Genomic DNA, 14966 nt, shown 5'->3' on the forward strand with positions numbered 1-14966 from the left:
GGCTAGGACTATAACAGCGTTTAAAAGAGAACTGGATAAATTCATGGAAGTTAAGTCCATTAATGGCTATTAGCCATGATGGGTAAGGAATGGTGTCTGTTTGTCAGAGGGTGGAGATGGATGGCAGGAGAGAGATCACTTGATCATTACCTGTTAGGTTCACTCCCTCTGGGGCACCTGGCATTGGCCACTGTCGGTAGACAGGATACTGGGCTAGATGGACCTTTGGCCATTCTTATGTTCTTATGTTCCATTACAGAGGAGCAGGTGCTGCAGTACATGGTGTCACTGGCAACCCATCAACCGGTGTCCTCAACAATCTTGAATAGCCTCCCAGCTGTTACGTTTGTCAGTGGACTAAATAATTATCCATATCCACGCAGCGGTTTTAACTCAAAGATTTCTGGTGGGGTGGTTGCATTCCAATGGCCCCAGGGAGGAGTCCTGTAGTCCTGCCACAGTGAACGTTCTCAGGGATCTAGGCAGTCTTGTTCAGAGCAGCATTCTTGATAGCAATTTTTTGTGCTTTCAGGATCAGCGAGCTAGTTCCTGGGTTCTGTAGGGGCTCTGCGGGAGGGAACTTGGAACTGTGTGACATACACTGGCAGGGACAAGCAGGGATATTAAACTTGCAACAGTCAATGACTGATCAAGGAGGCTGGGGAGAATCTGTTATTGTCTGGGAAGCCGGGAACCCTGGTTCTGCTCCATGGAATTTGGTTGCCACTCATCCGGAACCAGGGCCACAACAGCAGCAGTACAGTTGTGTATGGGGGAAGAGGCAATTCGGACAACTGAGCACTGGCATTAGGAAGCTGTAGCGGGGGGGGGGGGGGGAGGGTGTCATCTGCTCCTGCCTTAAAAAGCTTAAAACAGCCTGGGGAGAGGGCTGTGACAGGGAAGAAAAAGTGGGGCTGATTGGGGAAAGCAGCCTCAGCTGGGGGCCACGCCCCAATCAGGCCGAGTAGCCCACGACTGAGGCAAGGTGGGGATAGAGGGTTGGGGGCAGCACCCCAAAGACAAGGGTCACCAGGTCCTGGGAGGGACATGGGGGCCTGCGGCTTTGGGACACCAGCCTGCAGAGAGCGCCCCAGAGGCTGGAAATGCTAATTCCCTGAGACAACCAGCAGAAGGCGCCGCGGCAGTGAGTCGTGCACCGCGACAGAAGCATACAAAACATGTGTGTGACCTCAGGTGGTGAGTCAGTATTAATGTGTTGTGATTTCATTCAGATGTTGGAATACCAGTCAAGCAGATGGTAGTGTGGATCTGTGGGCACAGGATTGTTTTCTATATGCATAGGCAGATGTCCTAGTAGCCTTGAGAGTTCGCAACTGGATCCCAGTGACGGGGCGAGCCTGAGTTGGCACAGGAGGAGGAACATGTTATTGGACCAGCTGATGCCACTGCTGAATGTTGTGGGGACCCATCAGCAGTCAGCGATATAACAGTGGCACACCATGGAAAACACTATTGGGGATGTGTAAATGGGCTGAATTGATGCCCAAAAAGGGATTTGAGGCTGATCCTTCAATTTCTCCAGGAGAAAATACAAAAAGGTATGGTTGGACATACATTAACACATGGCTGGTAAAGAGTTGTGGAACACCACCTGGGTGGACAAGGCAAGGAGGATGTGAACAGGTTGGTGGCCAAATTCCTTGGGGTCATAAGAAGCTTGGCAATTTCACAACCTGGGGCACCAGAATTATTCAGGGAAGGTGGGGTTCCCCTGCCAGGCTTTGCTGCAGATTTGTTCTGGCTGATATAAAAGGGAGCATTAGGAGATGTCTGAGAACCCTACTGGGTTTGGGGGGAAGGCAGCCAAGCTAATTGCTGGCACCTCCTTGTGGCAGAAAGTATACAGTGACCAGATAAATGGCTTGGAAAAGGGCTTAAATGAATGGAACGGGGGAGGGGAAGGGTGGCTGGGGCTCCTATGACTGGTTTGGCAGGGAGCCAACCCCCGTTTCTTGTAGCCCACCTTAACCCTCCTACAAGGCGGGGGGTGGATGGTAAGGTCCTGGCAATGAATTGGCTGGGGGACCTAGATGGAAAAAGAAGAGGAGCCCCCTGGGTAATTCCTGAATGAACATGGGGTTACCTGCACTATACACTTACCTGCCAGGTAGCCCCAAACATCTAATAATAAAGTTGTGGCCTGATTAAAAGCATATCAGATGTCTCCTGTCCCTTTGGCATAGCCAGAAAATGCTCAGATGACTTTTTTTTTTTTTTTTAAGTCCAGCTCTACTCCAGAAAAAGTAACTAGTAAAAATAGCCCCTTCTCACTCAGAAGATCTGCTTCCTGTGTGGGATTCAGAGCCTTAGCTATTTATTTGGCAACAAAAATAGGGTGTTTTTTTTTGTTTGTTTGTTTGTTTTTTGCTTTTTACTCTTGTAAGCTCTGCAGAGCCAACACGACTCAGACAGAGCAAATGTAATTCTATTTTTGTGTGTGTGCATCAGCAACAGAATTGTTTACTAATTTCCAGTCACTCACACCTGTGCAACCTCACTGACAGGAATAGGTTTGCACAGATGTAAGTGAGGGACTAATTTGCTCTGCAGATCCTATATAATGGTGAATTCAAATTTCATGGCAGTCACCCATCTCTACAGTGGGCTGACCCACACCCTTGGATTTGGGCACCCACCCACCTACACACACGTTTTGAGAGGTTTGATATCCCATTCTAATTTTCTGCCTCAAGCCCGTCTCTGACTTTGCTCAACATTGGGTATTTTATTTTGATGATCTAGACCATTTAAGGATTTTGAGCCTTCTAAGGTCCTGTAAGCTGTCAGAACAGCAGCCTTTTCCATACCTGTTTTCAACAGTAGCTAGGGAAGCCTGGTTCCTTCCACACGTTTGATTGGCTTCATAAAATGATGCAAATGTACTTGCAATCATGTAACAATGAAAGCCATGTCTTTTCCATCCCTGTCAAAATAAATATTAGGCAATCACACAAGCTTGTTGGCAAATTGTGATGTAATACTCATTTCTATTCTGTTTTTAAAAAATTATATAGAATACAACGTTACTGCTAAACCATGGGGCAACTAACAAACAATAAGAATGAAGGGGTCACAATGTGAACAACAAGCAGAGATGGAAAATAAGTTAGCAAAATATTTCCTTGAAATAAGTAGAACATGGGAGTGTTTATTCAGCAGCGAAGTGCTGACTCAATTTTTCCTGTAGGGATATCTCTTTCGTAAAGGACGCTAAAAAAAACAAAAAAAAATCAAAACTGAGCCAGTGCCGAGCTTCGGGTTATCTTTTCTTTGTCTGCTTATCCAACAGTGAAACTGCCTCAGTTATATGTACAGACTGGACAAGCAAAGTGGAATATTCTATCAGAAATTTGGATCTAGTTCAACACAAAAGCATTATGGGTCTTCAGAAGCACACAAGACCCAAAAAGACTTGGATGTTAAATGTATAATACACATATATAAAAGTATCAACTATAAGACATACATTAATGAAAAACGGTAGACTCATAAAGCTACTTGGACTATAACAAAACCAGATACTTGCATCTCTGAGTCACATGTAGGCTACACAAAATTGTTGATAAATCTTTTATATCTCTTTATAACATACTGTTTCATGAAACAAAATGTGACATAGAATGATTTCTTAATAATGCTTCTGTTAAGTCTGTGCTCGCCCCTTCTCCCCAGCCTCAGGGTAGCATTACTTCACCTCAGTAAACTTCAAGTTCAATCCTGCAAGGAGAACTTGATTCCAGGGCAGGAAAGTAATAATCTGCTACAGGAACTATAGGTTTGGGGTACTCAAAACAGAATTGTGAAGCATGGGCCAGAGGGCAGCTGGAAGCTAGATCTATTTACTCTTCCAGGTATACCATATGTCCTACACATTATGAAGACTGTGGAGGCCAGATGCTCCAGTGAGGCCAATACAGACCAATTTTTGGCTGTCCACCTTTAACCTCACAGTAATCTGGTTTGTATTTAATGTCTCAATTGTTCCATGCTTATTCAACTCACATAACTTATTTTGCACTTACTATTTGACAGCCTGGATCAATGATCTCCTCTTCTCCACTAGCTTCTGCCAAAGGTTTCCTTTTACAGATGTATGCAAGTTTCTTTTCACAAGCATGATCTGCCCAATATCCATCCTGAAAATCGCATAAGGAGAGAAATTTATCAATCAAGTGGGCCTTATAGTCTTTCAACAATTTTTCATTAGTTCTTTAATATTATTAATGTTCATGGATATTTATTTTTGTAGTGCTGTGAAAGGGGAAAACGTAGATCTGTGATTTATTTTAAGTTATTCCTTCCAGTTCTAGGAGATAAGATATCTCCATTTTTTTTTTAACAATGGGTGTCCTACCAGATCATACCAATTGCTAAATGCATGCTATATCTCATTAAATGTAGATGTACAGAAATCATAAGCCCCTGGAATAGATAACTTATCAAAGAAGTGCTGACAAACTATGCTATAGTATTGTATATCCTATTGTTAGAATTAGTTTCCAACTTCCTCTTATCCATTATCCCTGAAGGTTACTAACTTTCTGCTAAGCTTATTGAGAGCAGCCATATAAATATGAATGGATATGGGAAAATATTAAAACAGACAACACTACGATGAAGATAAAAAAAAAAAGCTCCTATTGAAATGTTGGAGCTCTGCCATGAAATGTGTTTGTCTCATTAAACGACATCTGTTTTCAGGATGTAGGCTGATGTGACAGGATAAAAAAAAAGTACAGTATTCCTCTGCCAATGCTGTCAGTGGCAAATATGAAAATACATACATAATTTCATTTGTTTGTTTCCCCAGAGACAGACTTAAAAACCCATAAAAAGTGACCTAAGAGATTTTAAAGGTATAAATGTATTCCAATATTAAGATCCTCTAGCTCAAGACATGCCAAGACTAGAAGCAAGTGCTGAGATTTCTTTCATATTTCTTTAGTCCTAGGCCTAAGTGGTCTGCCATATATAAACCTTGTGTGGCTTTCAGGACAGCTGGAAAGATTATTTGTATATTTATTCCTCCTCTTTCACCTTTGAGACATTTTGCAAAATGAAAAGGAGGTTTGCATAGACTCTGTTTGTCAGAGGGTGGTGATGGACGACAGGAGAGAGATCACTTGATCATTACCTGTTAGGTTCACTCCCTCTGGGACACCTGGCATTGGTCACTGTCGGTAGACAGGATACTGGGCTGGATGGACCTTTGGTCTGACCCAGTATGGCCATTCTTATGTAGGTTTTGCTATTGAAAACTATGTTTGCCTTGATAAATAGGTGAACCTGCAGTGGGTGGTAAGTACAAATCTTTCACACCATCACAGATCTGGCAAAAAAAATTTTTTTGCTGGTGTCATATAGCTGTACCCTGCATGACTATCTCTTACCAGCCTCTCTTATCTAAACTCTTTCTATTTGCTTATCATATTTGTCACTGCAGAAGCTGTACCTCATTTTTCTGGGAATAGTGCTAACAGGTAACCCTTATCAAAGCAGCCCGACAATAGTTGTATGTAATGGTTTGTCTTAATGCACTGAATAATCCCTTTTCTTGCATATATAAATGAACAGGGCACACCCAACAAAGAATTTATAATACATCCATGCAATATATCTAGACCACATAAGCCCAAGGTCTGGGATCTAAATGTTTTTCCAGAAAGTCAGGCTCTTTTATTAACAGGATTTCTCCTTAATATATTTTCTTAGTGAAGTTTATAAATCTGTGCAATTTGTTAAGTTATACAGCCTCTGCCCAGCCAAAGCAGAAAAATTCCCAAGTCTTAAACAAATTTCTTTATTTTTTCCATTCTCCTGGAAGCCACAGTCACACATGTTCATGTGTCTCATGGAATAGGTAAGCGTATTCTTCTGAAGCCCAGTTCATGGGAGACCTACAGAGTAGTAGACTCAGAGTGCTTCATAGCAACACAAGGAGTTAACCTTTGAGAAAAGTTATTGTATGGCCTCTCTTGTCCATTTATTATGAAACTAATGAAAACAACTTCATAGCACATGTAAACACTGACTAGATTCCCACAAAAGTAACTCTAAAAACCTTTGGAGCAAGAAAAGTTACTTCATATAATATTACCCCCAATTCCTACGCTCTTGGACAGAAAAATGGATAAAAAGAAAAACAGGCTCACATGAGACAGATATAACTGGATTACTTTACCTGTCCTTTCATGACAACACAATCTTCTTGCCTGTTGTTTGCATGGGTTGGTTCACCACGTAGCCACTTGGTGTATGTCACAGGAGTCCCATCACTCCATTCAAAATACATCTGAACCTTATTGTCATTCAGTCCAATCCACAGCTCATCCGTTGGCTCTAAAAATCAAATTAGGAGATTTGCTAATAATCATTTTACACAGTATGAACTTTCAGTTCCATTCTAGAGTGAAGAATTTATGCTCAGGAAGTTTAAGAAACAGCTTCTGGAAGTAAGTCTCTGCTTCATAAAACATGCTGACTGTTCTTCACACGTCTAATTTTATCAGGAAGGGTCATCCCCCAAACCGCGGAGATAACCTGACTACAATAGCTGGGTCTCAGATTTCCTCCAAAATGCTAATTTATCTAAACTGGATTATCATTAAAAACTGAATTACTTTTAGCTCCGCTTTCCAGGTTCAGATTTCTTGTAAATTGCTGCAACCTAAATAGCCTTTCATGAATTTCTAAAAATGGCCCTTTTTTAAAAAAAAAGGATGTACTTTCCTTATGTTGCTACTCTTCAGTACAAACAATGAGCAAAGCAGAATTGTCCTCATTCTTATTGTTTAAAAAAATTATGCATTATCTTGTAGAGTTGACAATCAAAATACTTGTCACTTTTCCCAACATACTGCAGGTCATTCCTGTTCTTGAGAATACTTTATTCCTACCCCAACTACAATGTGCAGTAGGAGCTGTTTGGATTTCCCGCTCTTCACATCCCTCCACACCAAGCAAAACTATTTGTCTTAATTTCTCAAGTCATTCACATCTTATCCATCGTCTCTTGTGTAGTACAGATCCATTGACTCCCTGTCTTCACTCCAACAATCATGCCAGTCTATCACCTATCAGTCCATTTTCCCCACAAATACCTTAATACTTTCCCCCATGCTCCCCTTTATGTGTGGGGAACAGCTGTAAAAATCCACAAAGCCACCATATTATTCTCCTCCAGATCTCTCCTATAACTCAACTCAACCATGATGCCTACAAAATACATGACAATGGCTCGACGTCTGATGTGCTGTGTGACCACTGCTTAGTGCACTAATCTCAAATTTCTCACAGTTATCTTGTGCTCCCCCTGTCTGTTGTATCCACTTGTTGTGACCTGTCATATACATAGACTGCGCTTTAAGGCTTATGACTCCCATGGAGACAAAAAAAACCCCACTTCCACAACAGTCGTAAGCCTTAAAAGCACAGAGGCTCCAGCACTGTATTGGCACTGTAAACGTTTCTGCACTGTAAAGTGCAGAAAGCAATCAATTGCTCTCCGGAAGTGTCTCATAATCCCTCAAGTGGCCTTTGCTCATTGTTTTGCACTTGGCTGCCCTGCAGACATGCGCCCCTCCCCTTTCAAAGCTGTTTCTGACAACCCTTGCATGCTGTGCTGATCTGCTCTGGGACACAAAGCAAACCATTAATGTGGAATGCTCATGCTCGTGCTGATGAACACAGAGGCAGGCATATGTATGTATGTATGTATGTAAGGCCTTGGCTACACTTGCGAGTTGCAGCGCTGTAAAGCCGCCCCCAGCACTGTAACTCACTCCCCATCCACACTGGCAAGGCATTTGCAGCGCTGTATCTCCGTGGTTGCAGCGCTGCATGTACTCCACCTCTCCGAGAGGAATAGCGAGTGCAGTGCTGGCGCTGCAGTGCTGCGGCGCCAGTGTGGCCGCCCAATGCGCTGTGAATGGCCTCCAGAATTATTCGGCAGTATCCCACAATCCCTGTTCTAGCCACTCTGGTCATCAGTTCAAACTCTACTGCCCTGGCCTCAGGTAACCAACCATGTGACCGACCCTTTACATTCCCCGGGAATTTTAAAAATCCCCTTCCTGTTTGCTCAGCCCGGCGTCGTGTGGAGTGCTATCAGCGAATCTTTCCAGGTGACCATGCCTCCACGTGCCAAGCGAGCCCCAGCATGGAGCAATGGCGAGTTGCTGGACCTCATCAGTGTTTGGGGGGAGGAAGCTGTACAGTCCCAGCTGCGCTCCAGCCGTAGGAATTACGATACCTTCGGGAAGGTATCAAAGGACATGATGGAAAGGGGCCATGACCGGGACGCCCTGCAGTGTAGGATTAAAGTGAAGGAGCAGCGGAGTGCCTACCACAAAGCCCGTGACACAAACGGCCACTCGGGTGCTCCCCCCGCGACCTGCCAATTCTACAAAGAGCTGGATGCGATACTTGGGGTTAACCCCACCTCCACTCCGAGCACCACCATGGACATTTCAGAGCCGGTGTGGGGGGAGGAGGAGGAGGAGATGGAAAACAGGAATGATGGTGGTGGGCCGGATGGAGACACCCCAGAACTCCTGGAGCTATGCAGCCAGGAGCTCTTCTCGAGCCAGGAGGAAGGTAGCCAGTCGCAGCGGCCGGTACTTGGTGGAGGACAAACAGAAGAGCAGGTTCCCGGTAAGCGTTTTTTTTTTTTTTTTTTTCCGGGAAGGAATTTTTTCAGTGCGGGCTCTTTGGGAGAGGAGGGCTAGGCATGCATGCCTAGATGCAGAATAGTGCACTGATGTGGTTTATCACATTGTGGTAATCAGCCTCGGTAATCTCCTCGAATGTCTCATCCAGAATGTGTGCAATTCGCTTGCACAGGTTTATCGGGAGAGCCACCGTAGTCCTTGTCCCAGCCAGGCTAACGTGTCCGCGCCACTGTGCCGCGAGGGGACCATTGCTGCACACAGGCAAGCTGCATATGGGTCACAGCAGAAGCCGCATTGCAGTAGAAGACCCTCCCTTGCTTCCCAGGTCACCCTCAGCAGCGAGATATCGTCCAGGGCAAACTCCTGTGGAAAATGTTGGGACAGTGTTCAGTGTAGGTGCCCCCTGAAGCTGTTGGCTCTCCCCCAGGCACAGAAACCCAGAGGACAGTGCAGCCCTGAAACAATCAGTCCCCCTTACTCACCATGTTGAGGCTCCCGTGGGATATGTGTGCTCTGTTTCGGACGAGAAAATTATGCTATTGTGTAGACCCTGTGTGTTTTCTACTCCTTAAGTGTGGGGGGAATCATTACTCTGTCTGGTATAAACAATGCTGCCTCTGTTAAATGTTGCGTTTTGCCTATACAACTGCATCAACCTTGAGACCTCAGCCGTCCCTCTAATCGCGTGCTCAGAGACTGCAGAGACTCAGGAAGAGACTGCAAAAAAGCAAAGAAGACATGTTGCAAGAAGTGATGTGGCAATCTATTAAAGAGAATGAGAAAGCACAGGACTGGAGGGAGAGAGAAAGAGAGAAAGCAGGATCCGCCAGGAAAACGCAACACACCGGCGGCAAAGCACCATGCACCGGCAGCAAAGCACTGATAGGCTCATAAGCATCCTGGAGCACCAAGCAGATGCTATCCAGGAGCTGGTAGCCATGCAGAAAGAGGAGCAGTACCGCAAACGCCACACACCCCCCACAGCCCTTGTCCGTTGTGCCCCACTGTCACCTCCAACCCACTTTCCCCAACTTCCGTGTTCTTCACGCCACCCGCTGCCTCCAACACCAGTATCTTCACCACCCAGCCCTGAAAACCACGACCCTTACCCTCTGCACTCAACCCCCATCACCATGCAGTATAGCTGTCCTGAAGTGCAGCACTCACTGCACAGCACACTAGACAGGACATACACGAATCTGTGATTGTACTGTTCCCCACTCCACCCCCTTGTTTCTTTTCACTAAATGGATTCTTTGGGTTTGAAAACATTCTTTATTACTGCATAAAGTAAACAACTCCTTAGCCCAGGAAATAAACAGGCATTGCAAGTCTGCTTAGCAAACACTGATTCCTAAAGATTGGAACTACTGCACTTCACTCCCGTGCAGGGCACCAGATATCACTGCTGGTTTTCAGCCTCAAATTGCTCCCTCAAGACATCCCTAATCCTTGCAGCCCCGCGCTGAGCCCCTGTAATAGCCCTGCTCTCTGGCTGTGCAAATTCAGCCTCCAGGTGTTGAACCTCAGAGGTCCATGCCTGAGTGAAGCTTTCACCCTTCCCTTCACAAATATTATGGAGGGCACAGCACGCGGATATAACCTCGGGGATGCTGTTTTCGGCCAAGTCTAGCTTCCCATACAGAGCTCGCCAGCGGCCCTTTAAAAGGTCAAAGGCACACTCCACAGTCATTCGGCACCGGCTCAGCCTGTAGTTGAACCGTTCCTTGCTGCTGTCAACGCTCCCTGTGTAGGGTTTCATGAGCCACGGCATTAACGGGTAAGCGGGATCTCCAAGGATCACAATGGGCATTTCAACTTCCCCTACCATGATCTTCCGCTCTGGGAAAAAAGTCCCGGCCTGCATCTTCCTGAACAGCCAAGTGTTCCGAAAGATGCGTGCGTCATGCACCTTTCCGGGCCAGCCTGTGTAAATGTCAATGAAATGCCTACGGTGATCCACAAGCGCCTGGAGAACCATAGAGAAATACCCCTTCCGATTAACATACTCGGATCCTAGGTGGGGTGGTGCCAGAATAGGAATGTGCGTCCCATCTATCGCCCCTCCACAGTTAGGCAACTGTGCAAAGCCATCCACTATTTCCTGCACGTTACCCAGAGTCACGGTTCTTCTGAGTAGGATGCGATTAATGGCCCTGCAAACTTGCATAACACGATTCCAACGGTCGACCTTCCCACTCCAAACTGGTTTGCGACCGACCGGTAGCTGTCTGGAGTTGCCAGCTTCCACATTGCAATAGCCACCTGCTTCTCCACTGGCAGGGCAGCTCTCAATCTCGTGTCCTTGCGCCGCAGGGTGGGGGCGAGCTCCTCACACAGTCCCATGAAAGTGGCTTTTCTCATCCGAAAGTTCTGCAGCCACTGCTCGTTATCCCAGACTTCCATGACGATGTGATCCCACCACTCGGTGCTTGTTTCCCGAGCCCAAAAGTGGCGTTCCACGGTGCTGAGCATGTCTGTGAATGCCACAACCAATTTCATGTCGTACGCGTTACGTGGCTCGATAGCATCGTCGGACTCCTCACCCTCACTCTCACTGTCACTTTGGATCTTAAGGAATAGTTCGACAGCCAAATGTGACGTACTGGCAAGACTCGTCAGCATACGCCTCAGCAGTTCGGACTCCATTTCCCGCAGACAGATCGCGCTGCACAGAAACCGTTGAAAGATGGCGCCAAAGGTGGACGGAAACAAAGGAATTTCTGGGATGCGAAGCGATGCATCACGGGGCATTGGGACAGGACCCAGAATTCCCCTTCCCACACCCCCTTCCCACAACCCACGGCGCCAGAATGGGAAAAGGTGCTCTGTGGGATAGCTGCCCATAATGCATCGCTCCCAATAGCGCTGCAATTGCCGCAAACGTGGCCACAACAGTGCGCTGGGCAGCTGTCAGTGTGGACAGATTGCAGCGCTTTCCCTACTCAGCTGCACAAAGTCAGGTTTAACTCACAGCGCTGTACATCTGCAAGTGTAGCCAAGGCCTATGTGTGTGAGAGAGTGAGCGAGAGAGAGATTGCTGTGCAGAGAGCTGGGGATGGAGGCGGGGGGGGCTGATATCTGAGTTTCCCCTTCACCTGCCTCAGGACTGGTTGCTTCCTGCAGCTGTCTGAACTTACAAGACTGCATGCTGACACACTCTCTGTCCCACAAAACACACCATCTCCTCCCTCCCCATACACTCCCTGTCACACACTCTGCCCTCCTCCCCCCACTTTGTAGCTGGCGATGTAGTAGGATGCTCATGGAACAATGGGATTGGGAAACCTGCATCATATGACGTTGTGCCTGCCCCATGAGGCATTGCAAACCCTTCCCAAAGCACCCTGCGGCCCATTGCACAGTGCGATAGCTACCACAATGCACTGCTCTCTTTGCCATTGCAAGAGCTGCTAAAGGAGGCAGGCCAGCTGTTTGGGGAGGCTTAGCCTCCCATGGCCTCTTATGACAATCACCCAACGGTCACTGTATCCCTTCCCTATGGATTACCTGCGCTGGACACCCGCCCCACACTTACATAATCAGTTGCAACTCTCGTCCCTGCTCACCATAACAAAGCCCTCTCTGAATCCTCTGCAGGGAAGGTGAACAAAACCCCACTCCACCTACACCAAACTGGAGGTGAGGGAAAAATTCCTTCCCAGCCCTCCTAGAAAGGATGTTGTGCACGGGTGCCCACAGCAGGTCCCGACCAAACCTGGTATTTTGCAACCTACAAGGGGAGTAATGGTGGGTGCTGCTCTGCTTTGTGCAGGGAAAAGGGGATTCTTCCATTGGGCTAGTCCCTTTTCAACTCCCCAGCCCTTCGGGTTGCTGGGGGATGAGTCAGCGTCACCACCTCTTTTGCTGCAGCCTCTGAGCCTCTTTCCCACCCCTGCCCATAAAGTGCTATTCCCTCTCCCCCAGCAAGCAGGACAATGTCCTCCCCACCCTGCATAAGGTTTGGTGCCGTCATTCTTTGGCAACACGGCATCAGATACGTGGAAAGTTCCACCATTCTGAAAGATTCTACTGGTTTTGTTAGATTTCCCCCTTTTAAAGATAAGGAATCTCTCTGGTACAAGTTGATTCTTTCAAGCTTTTGGAACTTCTGAAGTGCACCCAGTGTACTTGGGGCATTACTAGAAGATTCAATATACATATTGATAGGACCCTATAGAAATACTCACTGTACCCAAGCTGCGAGACAATAAAGCTGTACTCTTCAACGTTGTGGATACTGGCCAGATCGCCATCCTCCTTTCTACATGAAGTTAAGGCATCTTTCCATATTTTGGTGTCTCTTTGAATTATGTAACAATGACCTGCATATGACATCCATTGAGCAGGGCATTTAATAGGCACATTAGTCTCTGAAGGAAAAATGACAATGAAAGATTTCAGACCAGTACAAAAAAAGGAATAGAAAATTACATAAACAACCACCATCTTTCCTTTTGTCCTTTATGAAGAGTAGCGAGGTCTGTCTGGTATTGCATGCTGAATTCACCATAGAAAAATAAAGCACATTCAAGTAAGACTAAAAGCATTTAGCATGTGAAGATTAATAAAAAATACATCAAAAAATGTTAAAAAATTGCTAAAATAGCAAAGACAAACACTGAAAAGTTAGGCAATGACGGAATTAAGATATCTGTGTCACCTTAATTCAGCCCCCTTGTGCCTATGCATTATAATACAAACTTTAATAATCTGACTCCTCAGTCCTCTTCCTCTACCATTTCTCATCCCTCTGCATTCAGATCAGAATTCCTGCTTCAGCTCCATGTCTGGACACCAGCAGGGGCAGCACTGTCAGCACAGGGCAGACAGTCTCCCTTCCCTGAGCCTGTGCCCAGCGCCACAGCAGCCCCAGGTAGCCGGGAAGAGCAATAGTCATCAAAGTCCTGCTCAGCCCCTGCTACCTCAGGATGGAGCATGCTCAGTCACTTTGTGAGGACTGCTCATGCACAGTCCGGTCAGCATACAGAAGCTGTGTCAGGAGGGATCAGGTGCAGTGCAGATGGAGAGGGTCTTCCAAGGGTTTAGCTGCTGAAGTCTCTACTAAGCATGTGTGAACTGAATTATTTTGGTGGCTTATAATTTGGCCAAATTTGGGTGAATTTTCACTGGAGTGGCAAAAGGTACATCTTGTGACATTGAGGTAAACAGCTTGCCAGATGTCAAGTCCTGGCTCCAAAGAATGGAGATGCTAGCACTTCTCAATTAAAGGGTTGGAAGAATATTATTAATGTGTTCAAACCACCACATTTCCTCCTAACCTCATTCTGAGAAGTGGCTGGACATTTTACCAGAACCTTCCCGAAAGAAGTCAGCCTGAGGCAGACACCTGGTATGGAAAATTTCCATACAAATGGTTAAAGTTTGGCAAAGTATAAGCAACTGAAAACAGGGTATTATAATGGAAAGTGTTGGGCACCCATAATAGATGGGGAAAGACCCCTTACAATTTAAACACATAGACATTGTAAAATTCCATACTTGGGCAGAGGTTTTTTTCAAATATTAAAAATAAAATGTTCATATTGTGAAGCTAGTGGATATCATATAACAGAAATTCCTGAGAGAAGTAACATACAGAAGCACTACCTCACCTCTGAGAAGTACTTATATCTCAAAGCCCTAATCCTGCAAAAATCCATGTATATAACTTCACTCCCACATATAAGCATTTAATGGACTAGCCCCATACGTCCAACGAGAGACAGGAGAGTTGGCTCTCTTGCATTAGGAAAGAAAACAATAACAACAACAATAGTTGTTTTAGGAGTATTTTCTAAAGAAGTCCTTCCTCCTTCTTTATTAAAGAAAATTAGACCTCCAAATGTTTCTGTTTCCAAGTTCATTACATGAGGCTGCACTAGGGTACTGCCAGCAATCACCTTGTTGTTTTATAAACCCCATAATACAATTCAGCCTTAGCGGGCTACTCCATCAAAGGTTAGCATAAATAGAATAAAGCCAGCTAGCATACTTGTTGCACAGAAATTATAAACTACATATGGGCTTAGTAAGCAGCATTACATGGACTAGAACAAGGGCAGAAGTCCTGTAGCACAAAAATTTCAAGTGTTTCATAATTAAGATCATTGGGGGTAGAGTAGAAGATGCATTTGGGCAGATGGATTTAGTATATACCCTGAACATACCTAAACAGGCATCCAAAGCTGTGTCAGGTTGCAATTGCACATCCAATTTGAGATCGAGAATGATGCTAATTAGTGTGCAGTTGCTCGTGCAATACACACACATTTA

At 45.6% G+C, this 14966-nt stretch overlaps 1 protein-coding gene across 1 annotated transcript in view; it reads right to left on the reverse strand.

Annotated features, from left to right (window-relative positions):
• The window catches only part of LOC101947805 (macrophage mannose receptor 1), an 83517-nt gene that overhangs the window by 46301 nt on the left and 22250 nt on the right, over positions 1–14966 (reverse strand). The window contains exons 7-10 of the mRNA XM_005308129.4: positions 12881–13063; positions 6203–6360; positions 4044–4157; positions 2829–2944 (exon numbers count right to left, since the gene is read on the reverse strand). Of these exons, the coding sequence (XP_005308186.2) occupies positions 2829–2944; positions 4044–4157; positions 6203–6360; positions 12881–13063 (571 nt within the window). The remainder of the gene's footprint in view (positions 1–2828; positions 2945–4043; positions 4158–6202; positions 6361–12880; positions 13064–14966) is intronic.

The sequence above is a fragment of the Chrysemys picta genome, chromosome 2, assembly GCF_011386835.1.
Source record: "Chrysemys picta bellii isolate R12L10 chromosome 2, ASM1138683v2, whole genome shotgun sequence".
Classification (NCBI taxonomy): domain Eukaryota; kingdom Metazoa; phylum Chordata; order Testudines; family Emydidae; genus Chrysemys; species Chrysemys picta.